General features: G+C 38.4%; 1 protein-coding gene across 5 annotated transcripts in view; it reads right to left on the reverse strand.

The window, feature by feature from the left end:
- Positions 1–24,391, reverse strand: part of LOC136857549 (tectonin beta-propeller repeat-containing protein 2) — a 211,956-nt gene that overhangs the window by 25,311 nt on the left and 162,254 nt on the right. For all 5 annotated transcript variants that reach the window (XM_067136303.2, XM_067136301.2, XM_067136304.2 and 2 more), the window contains one exon: positions 20,426–20,571. In XM_067136303.2, coding sequence (XP_066992404.2) covers positions 20,426–20,571 — 146 coding nt within the window. The remainder of the gene's footprint in view (positions 1–20,425; positions 20,572–24,391) is intronic.

A 24,391-nucleotide genomic window follows, 5' to 3' on the forward strand; every position in this document is an offset into this window, starting at 1 on the left:
AATGCATGTCAAACTTACTGGCCTGTAATTTTCAGCTTTATGTCTATCACCCTTTCCTTTATACACAGGGGCTACTATAGCAACTCTCCATTCATCTGGTATAGCTCCTCCGACCAAACAATAATCAAATAAGTACTTCAGATATGGTACTATATCCCAACCCATTATCTTTAGTATATCCCCAGAAATCTGATCCATTCCAGCCGCTTTTCTAGTTTTCAACTTTTCTATCTTATTGTAAATGTCATTGTTATCATACGTAAATTTTATTACTTCTTTGGCCTTAGTCTCCTTCTCTATCTCGAGATTATCCTTGTAACCAACAATCTTTACATACTGCTGACATGAATATTTCTGCCTTTTGAAGATCCTCACATACACACTCCCCTTGTTCATTAATTATTCCTGGAATGTCCTTCTTGGAATACTTATACATACCCTTCCATTTTTCACTAAAATTCGTATGACTGCCAATTATGCTTGCCATCATGTTATCCTTAGCTGCCTTCTTTGCTAGATTCAATTTTCTAGTAAGTTCCTTCAATTTCTCCTTACTTCCACAGCCATTTCTAACTATTTCTCTCCAGTCTGCACCTCCTTCTTAGTCTCCTTATTTCTCTATTATAATAAGGAGGGTCTTTACCATTTCTTACCACCCTTAATGGTACAAACCTGTTTTGGCATTCCTCAACAATTTCTTTAAACCCATCCCAGAGTCTGTTTACATTTTTATTTACCGTTTTCCACCGATCATAGTTACTTTTTAGAAACTGCCTCATGCCTGCTTTATCAGCCATATGGTACTGCCTAACAGTCCAACTTTTAAGACCTTCCTTTCTATCACATATTTTTAACTACCACAAAAACAGCTTCATGATCACTAATACCATCTATTACTTCAGTTTCCCTATAGAGCTCATCTGGTTTTATCACCACCACATCCAGGATATTTTTCCCTCTGGTTGGTTCTATCACTTTCTGAATCAGCTGTCCTTCCCATATTAACTTATTTGCCATTTGTTGGTCATGCTTCCTGTCCTTCGCATTTCCTTCCCAATTGACATCTGGCAAATTCAGATCTCCCGCTACAATCACATTTCTTTCCATGTCGTTGCCCACATAGCTGACTATCCTATCAAATAATTCCGAATCCGCGTCAGTGCTACCCTTTCCCGATCTGTACACTCCAAATATATCAAGTTGCCTATTATCTTTAGAAATGAGCCTTACACCTAGAATTTCATGTGTCTCATCTTTAACTTTTTCATAGCTTACAAATTCTTCTTTCACCAGAATGAACACTCCCCCTCCCACCCTTCCTATCCTATCTCTACGATACACTCCAGTGCCGTGAGAAAATTTCTGCATCCATTATATCATTTCTCAGCCATGATTCAACTCCTATTGCAATATCTGGTAAATATATATCTATTAAATTACTTAATTCTATTCCTTTCCTTACAATACTTCTACAGTTCAACACTAACAATTTTATGTCATCCCTACTTGATTTCCAGTTCCCTGTTCCCTTATCACCGCTCCCTAGGCCATCCCGTTTCCCTGAATGCACCTCCCTATTACCCTTCCAAACAAATTTCCTAACTTATACGTACCACTGCGGTTTAAATGAAGGCCATCTGAGCGCAGATCCCTAGTGTTTCCTTGACAACCGCTTTCAATTGTAAAAAGAATTTATATATTTTCTCATGAGTATTTTGTCTTTAATGTTGTCATTTAATCTTCTTATGCTATTTTTAAGGACACTCTCAAAGCATCGATACTTTGTCAATATTTTTTCATCTAAACAGTGTTATGTGGCTGAAGATGTTAATAATATATTAAATATGTACCACTTTTAACCAATAAGTTGCCTTAAACAACTAATGTACCGACAAGGTAAAAATTAAAAAAATAGTTGTGAATCTGTTAAAGTGAGATATGGACCATGAAGTTGATTTTATGCAATCTTGGAACACTATCGAAAGCCTTTTCCAGGTCATAAAACACAAAATAGAGAGGCTTCTGTTATTCTCTGCATTTCTCTTGCATTTCCCTTGCACAAAAGATCATATCAACAATACCTCTGGAGGCTCGGAAACCACATTTAAACTCTGGTAGAGTCCTCTCGGAGATGATTTGCTGGCGGCTAAGCAGGATTCTTGCGAGAAGTTTACCTACAATGGATAGCAGAGAGATGCCACGATAGCTGTCACATATACTATGGTCACCTTTCTTGAAAATAGTAATGATATTGGCATTTTTGAGATCGCTGGGTCCTTTTTGGGTTTCCCAAATGGAGAGGATTAGAGTAAAGAGTCTTGTTTTCAGGGGTAAGCATCCACCTTTAATTAGTTCCACACAGCCACACAGAATTCCTGATAAGTTGGTGGCATCGCCATCCACGGTTGAGGGGGGAGTTGTGGCACATCCCGTAGAAAGTAACTGGCAGCAGTGGAGCTTCTGTTTAAAAGAGTGGAGAAGTGTTCCTTCCAGCGCTCCACAATGTCTGTACCATCGGTAAGAGTGTTAGCACCATCAACTGTTTTCAGAGTTCCAACTGAAGAGTGAAATGGACGTAGAAGTTCCACAGGTCTCTGGCATCAGATAGTCTTTGGAGTTCTAGAGCCTTCTCCTGTCACCAGTTCTTCATTGCTCTTATTTGAGTCTGACATTTCTGTTTCAGATCTTGAAACACAGTTTTCCTCACACTGGATGACGGATCTTGAAGAAGGGATAGGTGGGCTTTCCATTTGGCATTGATAAGGCTCAGAATTTCTTCACTGTTGTCCTCGAATCAGTCTTGCCTCTTTCTTTTCTCATAGCCGATGATTTCCTCACCTGACTCAACGACAGCCCTTTGGAGTGTTGATGATTCTTGCTCCACGTTATTTGTGCATGTTGGATTGCTTGCCAATCGGTTCATGATCGCATTTTGGAAGTCTGATGATGTGCACTTATTCGAGAGCTTGAAAGTGACAAACTTGCGTCGGGGCTTACTTGGGTGATGCACAGTTGGTTACCGATGGAAGAATATTCTGAGTCAACAGATCAGAAGTTTGTGATCTGTCCAACAATCATCAATACTCCTCGCAGTCTTAGTGATGAACTACATTATTTGCTTTTTCAATTTAATTTTTATTTCAATTTAACCATCTTTCTTGTCACACTGTTGGGTGATGACGCAGTCAAGGATGTGCCAGTGCTTAGATCGTGGGTGCATCCATATGGTCTTGTAATGGTTAGGTAGGCGAAAAACTGAGTGTTAGTAATGAACAGCTCACGTTTTCCACACAGGCCGAGAAGTAGCAGACCACTGGAATTGCAATTACCAATACCATGTTCACCCATTACACTTTCCCACAACCCATTATCTCTTCCCACTCTGGCATTGAAGTCTCCAAGCAGTAGCAGTTTGTCTGATGGTGCTATCTTGGTGATGGAGTTCAGCTGGTGGTAGAAATGATTCTTAGTTTCTTCATCGGCTTTCAGGGTGGGAGCACATGCAGAGATGAGTGTGATGAAACTATCTCCGGAGAGTGATACACGGAGTGACATAAGCCTTTCACTGAATGCAATGGGTGTGAGTTGAAGATCATTTAACAGTTTTGTCTTAACTGCGAATCCAACCCCATGAATGCGGTTTTCTCCATCCTCCTTCCTTTTCCAAACGATGGTATAGCCCAATCCGGACTCAACGATCTTCCCTTCATCTGATTTAAGAAAACATATTTTAACATACATCATTCATGTACATATAGTAATGTTAAGTTTTTAATTATTATATTAGTTATTGCAGACAATTATTTAAACTAGAACAATTATAATGACTATGTTTTCACCCATACCATGTAACATTCTTATTGTGATGTTTTAATTCTATGTTATGATTGTCAGCTGAGGATGACCTTCACAAGGTCGACACCGGTACTGTAGAACAATAATATATAAATATATGTACCGATTAGGTGGAAGCTTCAAAACTTCATATTAGTGATGCTCAACCGAGTAGCAGTGGTCCCGCGCCCGCGAGTGATACTCAGCTAGGTAGTAGTAGTACTACGGAGAGATGAAAGACGACTAAAACTTTGAGTAAGCAAAGTCAATGGCTGGTATGTAACGCATACAAATAAGTTATGAAGAACGTATGCAGGAAAACTATAAGTAAAATAGTAAAGAGGGGGACCTACAACTCTGAAAAAGTGTGGTAATAATAGGGTTAATTTTAATAAAATTGATGATTTTTGCCGTGACTTGGTGAGACGCGAGGTATATACATTCTTTATTAAAGGTAAGTCACCAACCGTACAGGAACTGTTAAAACATTTGAAAAATGTGTGTGGCTTCCCTTACGAAAAAAAAAACTACTCTACGACAGCTGTTGATAAAACTTGGGTTTTGTTTCCGTATTCTGAGGAAAAAACAGATTGTAATGGAATCTGCTAGAACAGTAGCTTGGCGATATGAATTCATAGACCGTCTCTGGAAGTTGCATTCCAAGGGGTGCAGAGTTGTCTATCTAGATGAAACTTGGTACGATATTCATGACAATGTGAAGAAAGGGTGGGATGATGGAACTTGTAATTGCATACTGAAAGCACCAACACTGCGAGGCAAGCATATTATGGTATTGCATGCTGGAGGCAGTGAGGGCTGGGTTGAGAATTATTTTTATTTGTTGGCTAAAAACATTGGAGACTGCAAAGCTGATAGCCATGACGAAATGACAGCTCAAGTTTTCGAAAACTGGTTTAGGTCTCATCTTCTAGAGAACCTACCATGTGACTGAAAATGTGTAATCGTGAGGGACAACGCAAGCTATCATTCATGGCAACTGATGAGGTTTCCTATCATGAACACTAATTATTAACATTTTTTTTTTTTTTTTTTTTTTGCTAGTTGCTTTATGTTGCACCGATACAGACAGGTCTTATGGCGACGATGCAAGAGGAAGGAGCTAGGAGTGGGAAGGAAGCAGTCGTGGCCTTAATTAAGGTACAGCCCCAGCATTTGCCTCGTGTGAAAATGGGAAACCACGGAAAACCATCTTCAGGGCTGCCGACAGTGGGGTTTGAACCCACTATCTCCCGAATACTGGATACTGGCTGCAATTAAGCGACTGCAACTATCGAGCTTGGTACAGTAATATTCAGGACATCATTACGTTTATGGAGTACAGTAACATTCCCGTGCCAAAACCTATACCCATCAAGGCAGTTATGTTGCAGAAAATCAGTCAATATCAGTAAAAGGTATGCTGTAGAGATCGCAGTCTCATGTGGACACAAAGTGTTGCGACTCCCTCCATATCACTGTATTTTAAACCCCATAGAAAAGATATGGTCTCAAATGAAGGCGTATGTTAGAAAAAATAATGTTACACCAACTTTGAGTGCTAGTGTGTATCAACTTCTGCGTGAAGGAGCTGGAATCATCGGTCCTGAGAGGTGGTCTGCTTGTGTTTGACACACCATTAAGACAGAAGAGAAGTACATGAAACATGACACGGATAGCAACCAAGATAGATTTGTAATTCATCTAGCAGACAATGACGAGGACGACGAATACAGATAAGGTAAATACCGCATTTTATTTAAAAAAACAGCAGTATTTTTATGTCCGAGATACATACTCCGATATTTATTATTATTATCATCATCCCAGTCCCTAGTTTGTGATTTTACTTTTCCTTTACTGAACGAGTTGGCCGTGTGGTTAAGGGCGCGTAGCCGTGAGGTTACATTCGGGAGATAGTGGGTTCAAGCCCCACTGTCGGCAGCCCTGAATATGGTTTTCCATGGTTTCCCATTTTCACACCTGGCAAATGCTGTCTTAATTCCTTCCCACTCCTAGGCCTTTCCTAGCCCATCAACGCCATAACACTTATCTGTGTTGGTGCGATGTAAAACAAATGGTAAAAAATTGCTGCACTTTTCCTTTTTTTACTGAAAGCGAGACGTTGATATTACCAGCATAAAATTAATATTTTAATAGGCCTACTTTAATATTAATTTAAGTTTAGTATTTTAAGAGACCTATTTGTATGCACAAATAGTTCATGGCGATCATCTATAGCTATTTGAAAGTTCTCTGTCGAGTTATTTGCCAATTCCTTCCCCCTATTTTTTAGTTCTTTCTTTCTTTCTTTCTTTCTTTCTTCTAACATCTGCGACCACTGCACAGGTTAAGCACGAAACAAATTACTCTGTGATATTGGTTTGTGCTGTGGTTCATGATCAGGTTTTTATATTTATATTTTGACTAGAATAAATTAAATGCTAACATGTTTACATAATCGACACAAAATATGACAACCATGCTCTTGACAGCATTCACTTGCCTTTTTAAATGACACGCGCCCCTTGTGTTTAGAGAAAATAAACTGACTAGCAACCCTTATTATAACTAGGGCGGACAGACTGACAACCCTCATTATTACCAGGGTGGGCCAAGTTTTGAGATCAGAAGCTGCCGCATGGGTATACATTCAGCGTCAGGAGTTTACAACATCTGAACGTTTTAATTTAGTGTTTCTGGGATGTTATGTTTTTCTAAACATTCCCATATTTTTCCTCTCTCCACCCGGTCATATGCTTTTTCCAAATCCAGGCAGACTATTATCAAGTCCTTCCCTTTTTCCAAAAAATTTTCCTTTAGTTGCCTGAGTGAAAAAGTTATGTCTGTGGTTCCTCTATTTCTTCTAAATCTATGTTGTTCCTCTTCAAATTGATCTTCCATTATTTCTCTCAGTCTCTGTTCTATAATCTTCTCCATTATCTTAAGGCAACGTGACAAAAGCGTGATGCTTCTATAATTGGTGCACTTCTTTCTACTTCCTTTCTTAAACAATGGTATTATAATTCCTTTTTTTTTCCAGTCATCTGGCAACTTGTTCTCTTTCCATGTCTTCGGTGTAGCCACTGTATTTCAGGGATTCCAGTTGCCTTAATCATGTCTACTGTTAGTTCATCTGCTCCCGCTGACTTTCCACTTTTTATTTTCTTCAGGGCATTTTATGTCTCTTTCCAAGTAATTGGAGGTTGTTCCTTCTGTAATTCATTAGTGAATTTCGTAACTTGTTCTTGTTCATACTTCCCATTCAATAATTTTTCCAAGTAACTCTTCATCTCTTCTCTGATTCCTACCATGCCTGATAATACCGTCCTCTGTTCTAACAGCATTAATTTCTTCCCTATCTGATGTTTTACTTTTCATTAATCCATATAACATTTTTCTGATTTCCTTTACTATCTTCCTCAATTCTTTGAGTGAACACTTCCCAGTTCTTTCTTCTTTCACTATTATTTTTACCTGGAGTTTCTTATTCCTGTATTCCTGTTCCAGTCTTCCTATCTTTTCATCGTCCTTTGATACAATTCCCCGAACCTGATTACGTTTCTCAACATCTTTGTGTTTCTTTGCCATTGTATGCTTTACTCTATCATTCCACCAACTTGAACCTTTCTCCTTGACTAACTTTAGTTTTTACCACATATCTCTATAGCATAGTTAACTATTGTTGTTCTAAATGCATTCCACTTTTCATCAACACTACCTGTCTCATATTTTGGCAATTTAGTCGCTATCAAATTTGAAAATCCTTCTTGATTTCTTCATTTTTCAGTTTCCATTCTTTAATCTTTGGCAATCTCTTTGCAGCAGGTGTAGCATTAAGTATGAAATTTAGATCCACTACTAGAAGTCTGTGGTAGCTATCCAAACTTTCACTTGGGTAACTTTCGTATCCCTCGATTTTTCTCCAATTAATTTATCAGTTATTACATAATCAATAAATGTCTTTGATTTCCCATCCCAGCCATATCTGGTAATCTTATGGCTATCCCGTTTTTTGAAGAATTTATTTTTTACAGTATTAAAAGATTGTTTCTTACACCATCATCACTCTCACAAGGTACATAGACAATTCCCACCCTAATACCTCCAACTGCCTAATCTACCCACATCATTTGCTCATCTACATGACTAACAGAAACTTATGTTGTGTGCAATAGAATTCCTGACAAACGCTCCTTCCACACACTCTGCCCTTCCCCTTTTGACCCCTTGACACTTTCTAATCTCCTATCTCTTCCTCGTTCTTCTCTTCTTCTTCATCATCCATTCCCTTTTCCAGATTCCCTCTGGGTAGGGTAGTGTACCAAAGCCCTCCACCTTACTCGATCTTTCCACCATTCCTCTTCTAGTACTTTATTGCTATCGACTCCTTTATTTGCAATACAGTCCACAACAGAGCTCCTGCGTCTCATTCTAGGCTGTCCCATAGGCCTCTTTGCAGTCTCTGTATCCATGAATGTTCTCTTTGGTATTCTCTTTGCTGGCATTCTCATCATGTGTACAAACCATTTTAGCTTAGCTATATCAATCTCTTCTTGAAGTTTACACACTCCCACGCTTCTCCTTATTTCCTCATTTCGTATTTTACTGCGTCTTGTCTTTTTCTGTATGCTCCTCAAGAACCACATTTCAGCTGCTTGTATCTTACTTTGGTTCTGCTTAGTCAACATCCAGGCTGCTGAAGCATAGGTCAGTATAGGTTTATAATAGGACGAGTATATCTCCCCTTGTTATCACCTCTTAACCAATTATCATCAACTCCTAACACATCCAGATGCAACCTCTTTGCTGACTCAGCCAGTTCTACTGATGAAAATGAGGGCTATTAGACTAACTAGGATAACATTTACACACAATCGAGTTAGTGTTGGCTGGTAACCACACAATATCAATTACTCTGCAGACGGCTCATTTGTGGACCCATATTTACCAAGAATTTTTTTCTTCCAGTATCGTGTACTTACAGCCTTTTCAGTTTGCGCTATTAATTCTGATACAGCCTGTATAAATAACGACAGTAAAGAACTGGAACGCCTTTGCTGCCAGAACCTAGTGTTTACAGTGCACTATGTCTTCTGGCATAGGCTAGAGCAATTTTGTTACTTTCATAGATCTGTCTCTGTCTTATCCTTGGCTTTGACAATATGAAAGTGACTGAGGTATGAGCGATGCTAGTAATGCCAATCCTTATGCAACCAGTCTCTGCTATGAATGGTGTGAAAATGTTGCTCTTAGGGTCGGTTGGTGTATGTATTTCAGTGGGCTTGGCAGACTGATATGTAACAGAAACTCTGGCTCGGTGAGGAAAGCAACAGGAAACTACCTCACTCCTCATTTCCCTAGTACGCCTCTTCAGTGATGCCTACGCCATCTATGACAGCTGATGGCAGAGCTGTTGAGGATCCCACCAGAGGAATCGCTGACGGACTGAACATACATACAAAGAACTGGAATCACATTTAAGGCTTGGTTTTTTCTATTAACGCTGAAGAAGAGAAATTATCATTTTCTCAAAACATTTACGATGATGAAATGAATTAAATAAGTAATCACCATATACTAATTGTGTAAATCAATTTTATTGACTGGCAGACCCTTAAAAGCCCTGTTTTCTTACAGGTCGTTAAAACATTAGAAGTGACCGAAGAACAGAGAAGGACCCAAGTAAACTTAGCAGTGTCAACACTACAGGAGACCACAAATACTTATAAAATTTTAAAGGTTCCACCTATTCAATACAAAACAATACTGCCTGAATGTATTACAACATATTAACTTTATTTAGCAGCACTAGTTTCGGCGTTTCTTTAGCGCCATCATCAGCTGCAAGAAAGTTCATGGAGAGTTCATGGAACGGTATTCTTCGACGTCACGCTTAGTAAGAGTAACAGCATACTGCATCAGATTCATTTGCAATGCAGGGAACCCAAAATTTCAAACTGCAGGGGCATTAACAAGTAAAAAACTACATACACAACTAGACAGATGCTTCAAGATTACACAACACATGGTCTACGCCCAGGAAATACACAAACTGAAGATAGGCAAACAACTGCTGAAGCAAAACAAACTGATGGATCTACATCCATTCTTTGATGGTCATGAAATGGTACAGGTTGGTGGGAGATTCGACAATTATAACTTAATATTTGATAAAAAGCATCAGCTGATTCTTCCTCCAAAGCATCACCTGACAAAACTGACAGTATCATCAGAACATCTGTGGTTATTGTATGCTGGACCACAGCTTTTACTAGCAACATTTAGAGAACATTATTGGACTCCTACAGCCAAATCAGTGATCAAGTCCATCTTGCATAAATGCCTGAAATGTTTCAGAGTGACGGCTAGAGTTTCTCAGCAACTAAGGGGAAATTAAACATCACCTACGGTCCAACCATCTCGACCTTTTCTCAATGCTCGTGTGGACTACGTGGGCTCAATCTTGATCAAGTCTGGGAAAATGTGGAGCAAAACAACACTGAAATGCTATATTGCAATATTCGTCTACCTGTCAACAAAGGCAATCCATCTAGAAGTGGTTAGTAATCTTTCTTCAGAGGCCTTTATAGCTGCCCTCAAAATGTTTACAGCAAGAAGATTGAGAAGTGCGTACATACAATATACAGTGACAATAGAACCAATTTCGTTGGAGCAAACCGCCTGTGTGGTAGGCAACCTGCACAGCAGAGTTCAATGACCTTTTTAAAAATCAAACCCACATAGAGTCCCCCCTGTATTTTAGACAGCTGGGGTAATGGCTCCGGTCCCCCTCGGTGGTCAGCTGACCGCTGCCTCGACGTGTGACAATGAGATTTATAACTTGTAATAAAACTACATTATCTGAAAAAACTGTTCCTGTCTGAATCATTCAATCTAAGACTTCATGATCATGCAGCAGAGCAGCTATTCACCTCACTTCGGCGGTCTGTGAGAAACAGTGGTGAAATCCATGAAAAACCATTTTAAACATGTAGTAGGAAATTAAGTACACTAACGGCTAAGACAGAAGCTTGCTTTAACTCCCATTCTTCAACAGTTCTGTCAGATTATCTTATGGCCCCAAGTTATTTATCTCTGGTCATTTTCCAATCGGTGAACCTTTCACCTGCCTACCCCAACATGATTTAACTGATCTGCCCTTGAGTAAATTGTCCAGATGGCAGCGAGAGCAGGGTATGCAACAGCAGTTGTGGAGATGGTCATCCGATTACCTCAATTCATTACAGCAGAGAAGAAAGTGGGCAACTTCCAAAGACAATCTGCTACCTGGAGCAGTGGTGCTTATTCATGAAGACAATCTACCTCCTTTAGAGTGGTGGATGGGAGTCATTACCAAAATTCAACTGGCAAGAAAGTATCTAGACCTCCCTCACCATGGCTAACTGATGACGTCAAACGCATGATGTCCCATCGAGATTTATTACATCAGCTATATAGACGAACCAGCTTTCCTGATGTTCTTGACCAATATCGGTCTCTATGCAACAAAATTAAAGTATTGATCCGAAATAAGAAATTCTCTCACTACCAACAGCTAGTCAATAATAATATGAATGCACGAAGCACATGGCGAGCTTTGCTCCATGGGAATAGGGAAACTTGAAGCTAACCATTGTAACCCAGATATATCACTTGACGACTTAAATAAACACTTCTCTGATGTTAAAATTAAGCAGCAACCACAGATTATAACTCATACAATTAACACATTATTGACTAAACCGCCACCAAATAGACCAATGTTCAAATTCCTTACTGTTAATGAAACTGAGGTGAAGTGTGAACTGCTTTTGGTCAAGTCAAATGACACTGGAGTTGATGATCTCCCCATCATCATTAAACGCATTCTAGATATTATCTGCCCAGTAATTACTCACATATATAATTTCTGCCTCAGTTTTGGAACATATTCAAGGATATGGAAAGATGCAATCATAAATCTGGTACCAAAAACGTCTCCAGCTATTTTCCTATCAGACTATTGACCTATGTGTATACTTTCATCTCTCTCCAAACCCTTCGAGCGGATAATCTATTGGCAACTAACGGAGTATCTTAACAAATATTTCTTGTTTGACCCATTACAGTCAGGCTTTAAAAAGGGACACAGCACGACCACTGCCCTATTGAAGGTTACAGATGACATTAGATACGCAATGAGTGAACAGAAGGTCACATTAATTGCTCTTCTTGATTTTAGCAGTGCATTCGACACTGTTAACTTAGACATATTGCTGGCCAAATTAAAATCCCTTCATCTAAATCAGACTGTTTTACAACTCTTTAGCTCTTACCTCACAAACCGCAGACGAGTCATTATAAAGAATAAGACTTCTCAATGGGCAATGAAACACACAGGAGTACCCCCAAGGTTCTGTACTTGGACCACTGCTTTTTATATTTTATACATAAACGACATAGCATCTCGACTGAAATATTGTAATTATAATATATAAGCAGATGAACTCCAAATATATTATCACACAAATTTGGGAGAGATTCGTCTAGCAACTGATAGAATGAATGCTGACTTACAAAATATATCATATGCTTGTGAAAACTCTATATTAATAAATCCCTCCAAGACAAAAGCTATTATAGTTGGACAATCGAAATTAATAAACGTGACAAAGTCTTGACATCCCTTCATTCACTCTATCTGGTACCAAAATTCTGCATGAAAGCTCGGTAAATAATCTAGGTGTTAGAAATGAAAAGCTAAATTGGAATGAACATGTCACACATATCTGTAACAGGGTATATGCCTCACTCCATCCTCTGAAATACCACCATAACATTTTACTGTTAAATATGAAAGTCAGGCTTATAAAAACATTAGTTCTCCCTTTATTCTACTATTGTGATGCTGTATTCATAGATGCAACGAAAGAACATAATAATAATAATGTTATTTATTTTATGTCCCACTAACTACTCTTTTACGGTTTTTGGAGACGCCGAGGTGCCGGAATTTAGTCCCTCAGGAGTTCTTTTACGTGCCAATAAATATACCGACACGAGGCTGACATATTTGAGCACCTTCAAATACGACTGGACTGAGCTAGGATCGAACCTGCCAAGTTGGGGTCAGAAGGCCAGCGCCTTAACCGACTAAGCCACTCAGCCTGGCACGAAAGAACAAATTAGAAAAATACAAAGCATCATGAATTACTGCATCAGATTTATATTTTCGTTATGCTATGACACTCATGCCACACCTTAATACAAGTAACTTTCCCTCCTGAAATTTGAAGAACTCAGAAATCTTCATGTAGCCCTGTTAGTGTTTAGATCACTAACTGAGAGAACTCCCCTGTACCTGTCATCAAACTTTACATACCTTTTCTCTTTTCACCAGCATAATACATGCTCTGTTACTACACTTGCCATTCCCTTTAGCAGGTCAGCTGCCTATAATCGCTCATTTATTGCGACGGGAAGTAGATTATGGAACTCTGTTCCAAATAACATCCAAAGCAGTAACTCGCTAGAGTCTTTCAAGTCTTCCTACAGAAGGTATCTCACATGCATAAGCCTATGGTGTAAATCTTGATGAGTGAATGGTGATGTATGGATGTGTGTATAATTTAGTTAATTTTTCTTTAAATTAATTTAAACTGTTTTATCATTAAATTTCATTTAGTAGTTTGACAAATGATACGTTCATATTGGTATAATTATGATGTTGCATTTATTTTGAATTTCTGACACAAATTTGTTTCTTTTAAAATATTTAATATTCCCTACAGTTTTTTTCTGTACAATGACATGGTTAAGTGCAAGAGAGGACCATGAGTCCTAACTTTGCCACTAATAAAGACAAATAAATAAATAAAAAAAAAAAAATAAAAAAAAAAATAGGACTTCAAGTACGTCGGATCACCGAAAATGTTGGATAATACAGAATAACTTTGAAAATGAACTAAAACAAACAGGAAGGCTATACTGTATTACTAAAACAATGACATGTTTTACAGTACTCTATTTATTGAATTATCAACTCAATTGTACAGTAGCCTACACGCAGTATTGAATGAAAACATTCCAAATGTCTTACGAAAAGAAACTTGTCAACAATGTCTACTTGCCTGCTGATTCACCTTTTCTTGCTGCGAGATACCGCCATCTATGAAAAATCAACACCTCCGTTGCGCTTGCTTTCTGGCTGTTGCTCAACATAGGTTAATGCCATTTCCAATGCACTTAATCCTTCACTGTGAGTCATTGTTTTCTCGGTTTGTTCTGCAATGCCTCTTTCTTCTTCTTCTTCTTCTTCTTCTTCTTCTTCTTCTTCTTCTTCATCATTTTTGTTAGCATTCACAAAATCAATAATATCAGGGTCAGGTAGTTCAAACAGCTGATTTTGTGCACACTACTTACATCTTGAGTCGTAGCATCCTCACAGCCAGGAATGCAATTCAGTAAGGAGACAATGTTTCCTATGTCTTCTTGTACTACCTTCTCTCGATGTTCAACCTCACTCAACAATATGTTCCAAGACTTTGCTAATGTCGTTGTTTCAACTTCTTCCCAAGACTGCGCTGTCCAGTATACCACATCTTTCATGTTGATTCATTTTAACTTTTCTATCATGTCGTCATTATCCATTTCCTTTATCAGGGATGAAAGGAGTTTCTGCCAATATTTCCTCTTCAATGTTTCCAGCACACCTTGGTCCACTGGCTGGCATAATGATTTCACTTTAGGAGGGAGGAACATGACTTTGATGTCACCACTTCTAAGTTGCTCCTCATTTGAATGTGATGGAGCATTGTCTAGTAAAAGAAGAGCTTTTTTGGGAGATTGTTTGAAGCTAGAAATGTTTCTACATCTAGAACTAGGTGTGTAAAGAAAACAGTCTTTAAAGATGTCAGCAGACATTCAGGCAGCCTTCTGATTCATGTAATGGACTAGAAGAGCTTTAACAGAAATGTTTTTAAATGCCCTAGGCTTCTTTGCTTTACTGATCATAAGCAACATTACGAACATTACTACAGGCAAGAACAGTAACTCTTTCCTTACTACGCTTGTAGCCAGGTGCAGACATCTCTGCTTGGGCGGCGAGAGTTTTTGATGGCAGCATCTTGAAATTTAGCCCAGTCTCATCATAATTAAAAATCTGATCACCGGTCAATTCTTCAGCAAATATTATTTCTTGAAATTCCTTTTTAAATTTCACAACCTCATAGGATTTAGCTGACAGTCTTTCTCCACAGATATTAAGCTGCCTAATGCCGTACCGTTTTTTCCACCGATCAAGCCACCCAGCACTGGCAGTAAAATTAGGATTCCCTTCATTAAACTCTTTCTGGAAATACACCACCTTTTCTTGCAGAATGGGGCCATATATTGGCAGGCCCTTTTCAAGGTTTGGAGTGAACCAAAGTGCTTTACTTACTTTTTCATACTCACATTTTTTCATTGTTTTTCTAATTTTCAGTGCATCACTTGTTGCTCCAGTAGAGCTCCACTTTTCAATTTCTTCCCTCTTTCTTTTCCAGTCTCCCACTGAAACACGTCCAACACCATAACCTGAAGCCACTTTTTGAAGAGTTTCCCCTTTGTCCAGTCTCTTTAACGCACTCGACTTGTCTTCCATAGAAAGAATCACTTTCTTTCGTTTACTTGCCATACTCACAGAGGATATGAAACATATAACATCCGCACCCAACCAATACTACACTGAACAATGACTGAAGCCTCGCTGCACCTGTTGTTGGGGAAAAAAAAAAAAACCTGTCCTACCACCAGCAATCAAGCCAGTGCTTTACTCACGGTCGCACCCTCCACACCAGTTATCCCAGAATTTAATCTCCACCAAAAGTTCAAATTAAGTCTACCAGCGTCGGATAACACAGAATGTCGGATAAGCGAATGCCGGTTGAGTGAGACTCTACTGTAATAGAAACACAGGAAAGACAATATGGCTTTAGACTGAATAGATCAACAATAGACTTGATATTTACAGTGCGAACTATAATGGAAAAACATCTGGAAAGAAACACGGAAGTCATCTTCGTATTTTTGGATTTGAGAAAGCTTATGATACAGTTAAGAGAAAACATGTATGGGAATGCCTACGGAAAAGGAATGTAGCAAAATAATTAATTAACAAGATAAAAATGTTGTATAATGAGAATAAAAGCAGTGTGCAAGTGGGGAGTGGTGACTCAAAACATTTTATACAAAGAAAGGTCTTAAGCAAGGAAGTGCACTGTCACCATTATTGGTTATTATATTGATGGATGAAATAATAAAACGTGTAAAACAGAGTATCAGTAGTGATGAAGTGATTTGCAGATGATGTGGTGATTTGGCGAAAGGGAGAAAAGGAATTACAAAGGAGACTGGACGTTTGGAATGAAAATCTGAAGGAGTTTGGAATGGTAATTAGTAAAAAGAAAACTGTAGTCATGCACTGTGGAAAAGAGAAAGAGAGAAGCCAAGTGAACATAGACTGAGAACAGTTAGAGAATGTAGAACAGTTTTATATCTGGGTAGCATTATTAATGGAAGTAATGAAATCAACCCTGAAATTAATAACAGACTAAGTAAAGGTACAACATTTTATCAGCAAGTCAGAGAGCTTTTATGGGATGACAAAGTACCCAAGAGAACAAAATTAACATTATATAAGCAGTATTTCATACCAATTGTAACATACGGACTAGAAATGCTGGTAACTAATAAGAGACAAGATAGTACGATCCAAGCAGTAGAAATGAAATTTTTAACAACATCGGTTAAAAAGACAAGAAGAGATAGAATTCAAAATATTAAAATCAGAGAAGAGCTAAATATAGAACCGTTAGTACAGAACATACAGAAAGCAAGACTCAGATGGTTTGGACATGTAAAAAGAATGGGAAAGGAACGGGTAGTAAGAAGGGAATTGGAAAGAGAAGTTAAGGGAAGACCAGTTGGAAGACCGAGAAGGTGGATGGATCAGATTTGGAAGGATATTAAAGAGGCTGGATTGGATGTAGCGGAAGTAATGGAGCGGGAAAAGTGGAAGGACAGAAAGGAGTGGCGGAGGCTTGTTAACCACACCCGGGCGACTGGAGTGGGACATTGATGATGATGATGATGATGATGATGATGATGATAATTATTTAGGTAATGTGTGTTTTGAACTGTTGAACTGTGGGTATTGGTGTGTTGGCATCAGTTAGCTGGCATAACATGGTGACGGAATACAGTCCATTATCAATTGAAGCGATGGGTGCAATAACAACTTAAGTCTGAAAATATTGTTTTGAGAAAATCACATCCAAAGTTTTGAAACACTGTAAATATCCAAGTTTTTAATTTATGGACATCTTAATTTATACATATAATTTAATTCTTAAATATTTTGATTTTAATGTGAGTTTACGTAAGTTGTTGGTGCATAGACTGAAAATCAGCACCTTAAATTGGCATTTATGGGCAGTAGATTTGTTCAGAATAATTTGAGACGGAAAAACAGCTACCCTATACTGGTAAGTATATTTTTATAACAACACTATAATATACATACAGTATAAGTAGAATTTACAAAAAAAATTACACTATTTTCTTAATAATGCACTTTTGAAAGAAATTTAAATCAGAGAATAATGATTAAATGATTTCTTATACACTGGCATGGCCTTGATAAGGTAGACTAAGTAAAATGTATTCATATAATAATAATAATAATAATAATAATAATAATAATAATAATAATAATAATAATAATAATAATAATAATAAATCATCATCATCACAAAACAGGAGTTTATGAATGTTCATTCTTGAATAATTTCCCGTCTCACTGATTTCACTTTGCAGTTCACTTTCTCCCGCAACAGTCTCTTTCTCTAATATGTGCTTAAGTGCATCTGCATTCTCTGGTTTTAAAAACTTGCGTAAAGAAAGAACATTTTCCTTTGTTAAGTTCAAGCCTTTTTATCAATGAGGCCACAAAGAAAAGTGTCCTGCACTATCTTATCAGCTAGTTCCCACAACAAATTAAATATTTCTTCCTGTCTTTCTCTCAGAAAAATGTGTGGCAGTTTCTCTTGCAACAATTTTCAGTATAACTGAATCATTTCTTGGAAACATTCTTGCCACTTGTACACACATAGCTGTCACCACGATTCTTCTTGGCTTTGTTCTGCACACTTTCCAAGAGTCTTGTTGAAGTAATCCCTTCTTTCCTTTATTCCGCATTGTTCATTCATTTAACTTCTCATGTGCCTCCTGATCAAACATCTTGACAGAATAAAACTACCAAAACCACAAGCAACAGTCACAAAACAACACTCACCGATACCCACGCGTCTCCCAGCTGTTTGTCGGAACAACAACTTGCTACACAGCTGTATATAATGCAAGCTCCTAACATCTAGTGTTGACATAATGAAATAATATTTGGAGGATAGATGAACATATTGAGGATTATAAAAATCCTTTCTCCGGAAAAACTACTTAAGACGACTTAAGTGGTTATTGCACCCATCGCCCCAAATTACAGTAGTATCAATCATGGCAAAAAAATGGTTGTTAACAAATCATGCAGTGTGAAATAATGTATATGAAAATCCATAGCCTGTTTCTACTCATTTGACTGGGTCAGGAATGCAATGAATGAAGCAGCGAGGATAGGAATTGTGTCAGCTGCCGAAGCCTGTAGCACTCGTCAGGGCCAATGATTAATGACTGGCAGATGAAATGAAATTATATTGGAGAGTTTTGCAGGAATGAAAGATGACAAGGAAAACCGGAGTACCCGGAGAAAAACCTGTCCACCTCCACTTTGCTCAGCACAAACCTCACATGGAGTGACTGGGATTTGAAGCATGGATCCCAGAGGTGAGATGCCAGCGCACTGCCACTTGAGCCAAGAAGGCACCCTGAAATAAAGTATAAATGGTGTAAATACCATATCGACTTGTGTATTATACAACCCCCCACCGACTTTTCAAGACGAAGAAAGTAAAAAATCTCTCATACAAGACCCCACAATGTAATTTGTCAGAGAAGAACAACGATTCCACTTCGAAGCCGGTACAAGTCTTATTGCAGCTCTGATGACATTGCACAAATTTGTGAATAGTTTCATCCATACAACCCAAGCAATGAAGACACGCGTCAAAGTCATGTGGTACATCAGTGTTCTGTAGTTAAGAAATGTCCGCCTCCGTAACGTAGACCTAGTGCAGCTCTGATGATGTTGCACAAATGTGAATAGTTTTGTGCCCGACTAATCTTCGTAGCGAGTTCTTATGACTATATGCCCTTCCCGACGTCAACCTCATTATAGGTATTAATGAGATAAAATGACTGACGTGATATGAGTAACTAAAAATGATTATATTTCCTTCATATGTAGGCCTAAAAGTAGTGTTCACCATTTATTGTCTTTTTACAATTAGAAATACTGCCTTCCAACGAAAATAGCCAGTATAACTCAAATCATTCATAAGTTTGTAAAAGAATAGTGTAGAATGTTTACATGTACAATTTATAGCTCTTTATAGCCTAGAAATCCTGTTTTTACTGCACAAAATTTGAGGTTATCGCATATTGGACCCTCTTTACTTTTTTGGCTGTAAAAGTGGGGATGGGGGAGGGGGTGTCTAATATGTATCATTTGTTATAAACGTATGAGTTATTAAGCCCAACATATTCAGTTCACTCTCTACCAATGTGTTCATTCCTAAATAAACTACCCAAAACTAAATATCTACAACAATGTTAAAAATTTCTCTAAGAGTCACATGCTTGGTAAGTTAACTAAAGAGCTAGCTGAATCTTAGCTTCTTGCTGTGATGTCTGTATCCACCATCAGAACACTTTCAAGTGGGAATGCATGCGCAGCCAATTCCTGTAAAATGTTGTGCATCACACTGGCTGAGAGTAGAAAGCATGCTCAGCACCTTCTAAGCAGTATAGCAAACCTATGTTAGCGTACTTCAGACAACCAAAAAACGGAGCCATTCCAGTGAGAATGATATTTCTTTCAATAACACCGATCATGAGCATAAACACAACAGCACTAGAGCAGGAAAAAGGTCATCACCCAAGGGACATTGATGTGCTCACTTATATTATCATGGTTTTTGATTGACTGACTGTGTGCAGCCTCTGGAGATGACTGGTGCAGGTCTTTCTATTCGACGGCCATGGGCGACCTGCCCGTTTGGGTGTGAGAAGATGAAGAGGTAGGGAGAAGGTGAAATCTGGTGTCAGCACATAGCCTACTCCTGTTGAACTGCACTAAGGGGTCTGCTCAAGGCTTAACGACCACATCCAATGGATGAATCACCATTTACAGTGTCATATACCCTCACTCCATATGAACATTGTGGAGAGGTTTGGAACTGAGTCCAGGTTTCGGGCATGCAATCTAGAAATTAGAAATTGTATACCACCACCTCTCCTACCCTGCCAGTCAACATTTTGATAGTGAAACTTTTTTCCTCCAATAGGACTTGAACCACGGTGTGAGACCGTAACGATCATGGTCACCAAGTGGGCTGTTATTAGGATAATGGATAAAGAGGTAAGGGAAATCTATGAAAGCTGATTATAACAGTACACTTACCTGATACTCAGCTCAATCGCCTCAATACCAGATACCAATGACCAGCCTCTACCAAGGGGAAAGTCAGGCTGGATGTCTGTTCGAACATATATGTGTCGCTTTTTATCCAAAGCCCAAACCATAAATGTTTGCGATCCAACATACACCTGAAAAAGTTGAAAGGAAAATGAATCTCCACTTTATTAGTGAAATGGTAATATTCTATAAGATCGAAATATAAACATATATTACTATAAATATTTTAAAACTATTTTAGTAGTTCAGAGGTAAGCAACGGGAAACTACCTCACTCCTCATTTCCCTATTAGGCCTCTTCAGTGACGCCTAAGTTATTTATGACAGCTTTTGGCAGAGCTGTGGAGGATCAAACCAGCCTTCGGGCTGAATACCCAACATACATACATTAGCAATTCAAATAAAAGCTTAAAAATGAAATGAATAACATACCCCTCAAATACTTTGACAGGTTATATCACAGTATTAAAATTACTATACATTAATTACAAGTACTGAAAAGGAATAAACAGGAGTGAAATCAAGTCATATACTTAAGAGATACAGTGCATCTGCAAACTCACTCTGCAGCGAGCTAGATCCACTAGAGGGAAAACTTAGGTTGGCGGTGGTGGTGGTGGTGATTATTGTTTTAAGAGGAAGTACAACCTGGCAACCATCCTCTATGGAACACTAATCAGAGGAAACAAATGGAAGGACTGTGACACTTCGAAAAATGCAGGTATCAGCCAAAGAAAGGCAAGGGCCACGAAGGGCGTGAAAATGAAAGACTCCCTATGCCTCAAGTGCTCTAATACCGTTGGGGTCGGAAAAGAACAAGAGTTGACCAAGGGAGGTCGGATAGGATAGATGAAAATGAGGAGCCTGGCACAAGTAAGTGGAAGCAATGCCAGGACTCAGGTAAGGGCACCGTGGTCGCCAACCCAAACTCCCACGTTAAGAGCCCCTGGGGCCCTTTTTGGTCGCCTCTTACGACAGGCAGGAGATACCGTGGGTGTTACTCTACCGCCCCCACCCACAGGGAGTCTGCAGCGAGGAGATGGCGCTGTACTGTACACACTAGGGGCTACAGTTATGTTGGGAGGTGGGATTCAACACCATTACAATTAAAATAGTAAATAAAATATACTGTACTGAATTTTGTGATTTAATATAGCTGGAAAGGTGAAACCAATCCCCATAAGTGAAAAAGGTTCTGTAACCTTAACTACAGTGGTTACACAAAACAAGGCGCAAACACAGTAAAGGGGGAAGGTAAGAGCAACTACACAATATCAGAGAACACTACACACTCAGAAAAACATTAGCTGGTATTACGCGGATCTCCAACAATAACATGTACATAAATATCAGTACGGCCAACTACCAGACAACAAACCGGGAAGGTGGAAAGGGCTGGGAACCTCCCAAAGGCATGGACATGGCTTAGATTGCGGATTCCGAAATAAATTGCCGTGATCCTTAGATTTGAAAAATATTATTTACAAAAGAATATTACAAATACATTCCAAATACAATCCCGACTTACGAACTATAGGTTCTTTGGTAATACCTTCGTAGCAGTATAAATTCAAATTTCAAATCAACTATACATCTAGTTACCAATGCAGTCGTACAATGCAATTTACAGTGAAGTGAACAGGTTTTCCAAAATCTAGCGTACCTCAAGTGATACAGAACTACCAAAGGCAAAGCCCAAGGTAAATATATTAACTTACAATCTACATATTTTGTGAAATAAGAAAAGGGGAAGCCTCAAAAACAAACAGGCAAGCCCAGCTGAAAAGCTAGGGCATCCTAAATAATTAATTTGGCGAATCTAGGTTAGGCTAGGGCAGACTCCTATATGAAAAGCAAATCGGAACATTATGGAAATTTTAGCAGGAACGGAATTCAAGAGTGCTTACCCGAGGATGCGCCATTTCCGAAGCGAGGCGTTGCACTGGCTGCAGACCAACACAGACTAAAGGCAGATCAGGCCAAGACAAGACAGAATAATCACGATCGCTGCCTCGCTTACTATATATAGGAAAACTCTGGCTTGGAGTAGCCAATCAGAATGTATGAGTCCGCCCATCCCCTCCTAGGTTCACCAATCACAATTCCTACTCCCGTCGCGAACTTTAACTAACATTCTCGAAGACACACGTTCGCGAATCTTCCATTTCCAGAATAGTAAGAAAATTCCTTCTAGAAAACATCACAAAAGGCACACACCCTGTTCAACAATTTTCTAGATACTTCCAGTACATACAGAATAGAAATCTACCATTTACAATTACATATGTTACAAATATTACACAGTACAGGTTAGGTCATTACAAATAAAACGTTATATTATACTTTACAAATAAAGTCTTCAAAAACACTTTCCACTTTCACAATATTGTTCACCTGTGACAGGTTCAATCAAAAACATAGACTCCATGTCGATTTATGAATCACTGAAACTATTCACAATATGTTATTCTTTTTGCATTGTCCGTTCAAAGTCGACAAACTTGACCATGTCTGTCTTTGATTGGTCCGTATTGACTCGTAATAACAATCACCCGTTGTACATTATTGTTGTCCATTCAATGTAATTGTTGCATGCAGCCTCACATCTAGTGAAAACAGAGATATACACTAGGCCCTTGTTCTTTAAAGGAATGTGATTTGATTATTGCCCCTGTAAAATCTACACGTTTAACTCTCTGAGGACCAAGGAATGATTTTTCATTCCTCCACCAACTCACCGAGGTGAACATAGGCGGAAAAATGTTTACAAATGATGATCTAGCTGATTACAAAAATACTTCAGGGAATAATGATTATGTAGAGTCAGAAAGTGAACTGGACTTCATAACAGTATTTAAGACACTTCTAGTGAGGTTATAGTCAGTGAGAGTGATTCTGAAAATTATTTTATAAGTGGAAAAGTGGAAAACCGCCAACTGCCATGGTTAGAGATAATTAGGAAAGTAACGAAGATTTCCATGATATTATCGGTATTAACACTATCAGCACACAGCCGTTAGTCATTGAAGTTACTTCTGGCAACCATCTCACCCTTTCCTCGAGCCCCATGATCCTGAACCTATAGCTTAAATTTTGATTCTTTTGACATATTATCATTCCAAGAGGATGTACTGTAAGAAATATGAACAGTTAGTGTGTCATACTGATTTTTAGAACTGCATATTTGTCTTAAAATATGGATTTTCATTAATTGAATTGAATTTTTAAAATTTATGATTTATTTAACTTTTTCTTTCGAGACCACATTGGATCACTTTAATCAACACTTTGATTTGTCGATTTCTTGGGAGGAACTTTCTGAACCTTGCGGTCCTCCCAGTACTTCTTCAGATGTGTTGATATTTTTGCCCTTTCTTGTGTAGAGAATATTCTAGTTGGGACTTTCTTCTTTGTGAGTGTAAAGTGGAAAGTCATATTTTTAAGTGTTGTGTTTACTTTTTTCCTTATCCATAAATACTTCTGGAGATAAAGTGCCATTAATTCAAAGACACATTCCTTTCATATAAGAGAAAAAAAAATCACTGAAAATTGGTATAACTTGAGAGAGTAATGAATCTTTTTCTAGAGAGTTGCAAATTGGACAAAACGTGGGGGGCACTCTTGGCTAGTACCTGACACTGAGAGGGTTAAGGGATTGGAAACCATCTGTACCGTCCTAGAGGAATTGGTTAATACACTATCTGGATAGTGGGGTTTGAATCGCAAGGGTGGTGTCATTTCAGCTCTTTCATCTTAGAATATTGACTATTTTAAGAGACGCTATCCCCTAAAACTATTACTAAGTTTCAAAAATTTGTTTAATGTCTGATAGTAGACAGAATGCACTCTAGGTATCACCAAGTGGTTTTGGAGTGACCCAGTCCTTGCTCAGAAAATGTCTTAAAAGACAGTCAATAATTCACATCAGAGAGCCGAGTGTCTCATTATTTC

The sequence above is a fragment of the Anabrus simplex genome, chromosome 1, assembly GCF_040414725.1.
Source record: "Anabrus simplex isolate iqAnaSimp1 chromosome 1, ASM4041472v1, whole genome shotgun sequence".
NCBI classification, from domain to species: domain Eukaryota; kingdom Metazoa; phylum Arthropoda; class Insecta; order Orthoptera; family Tettigoniidae; genus Anabrus; species Anabrus simplex.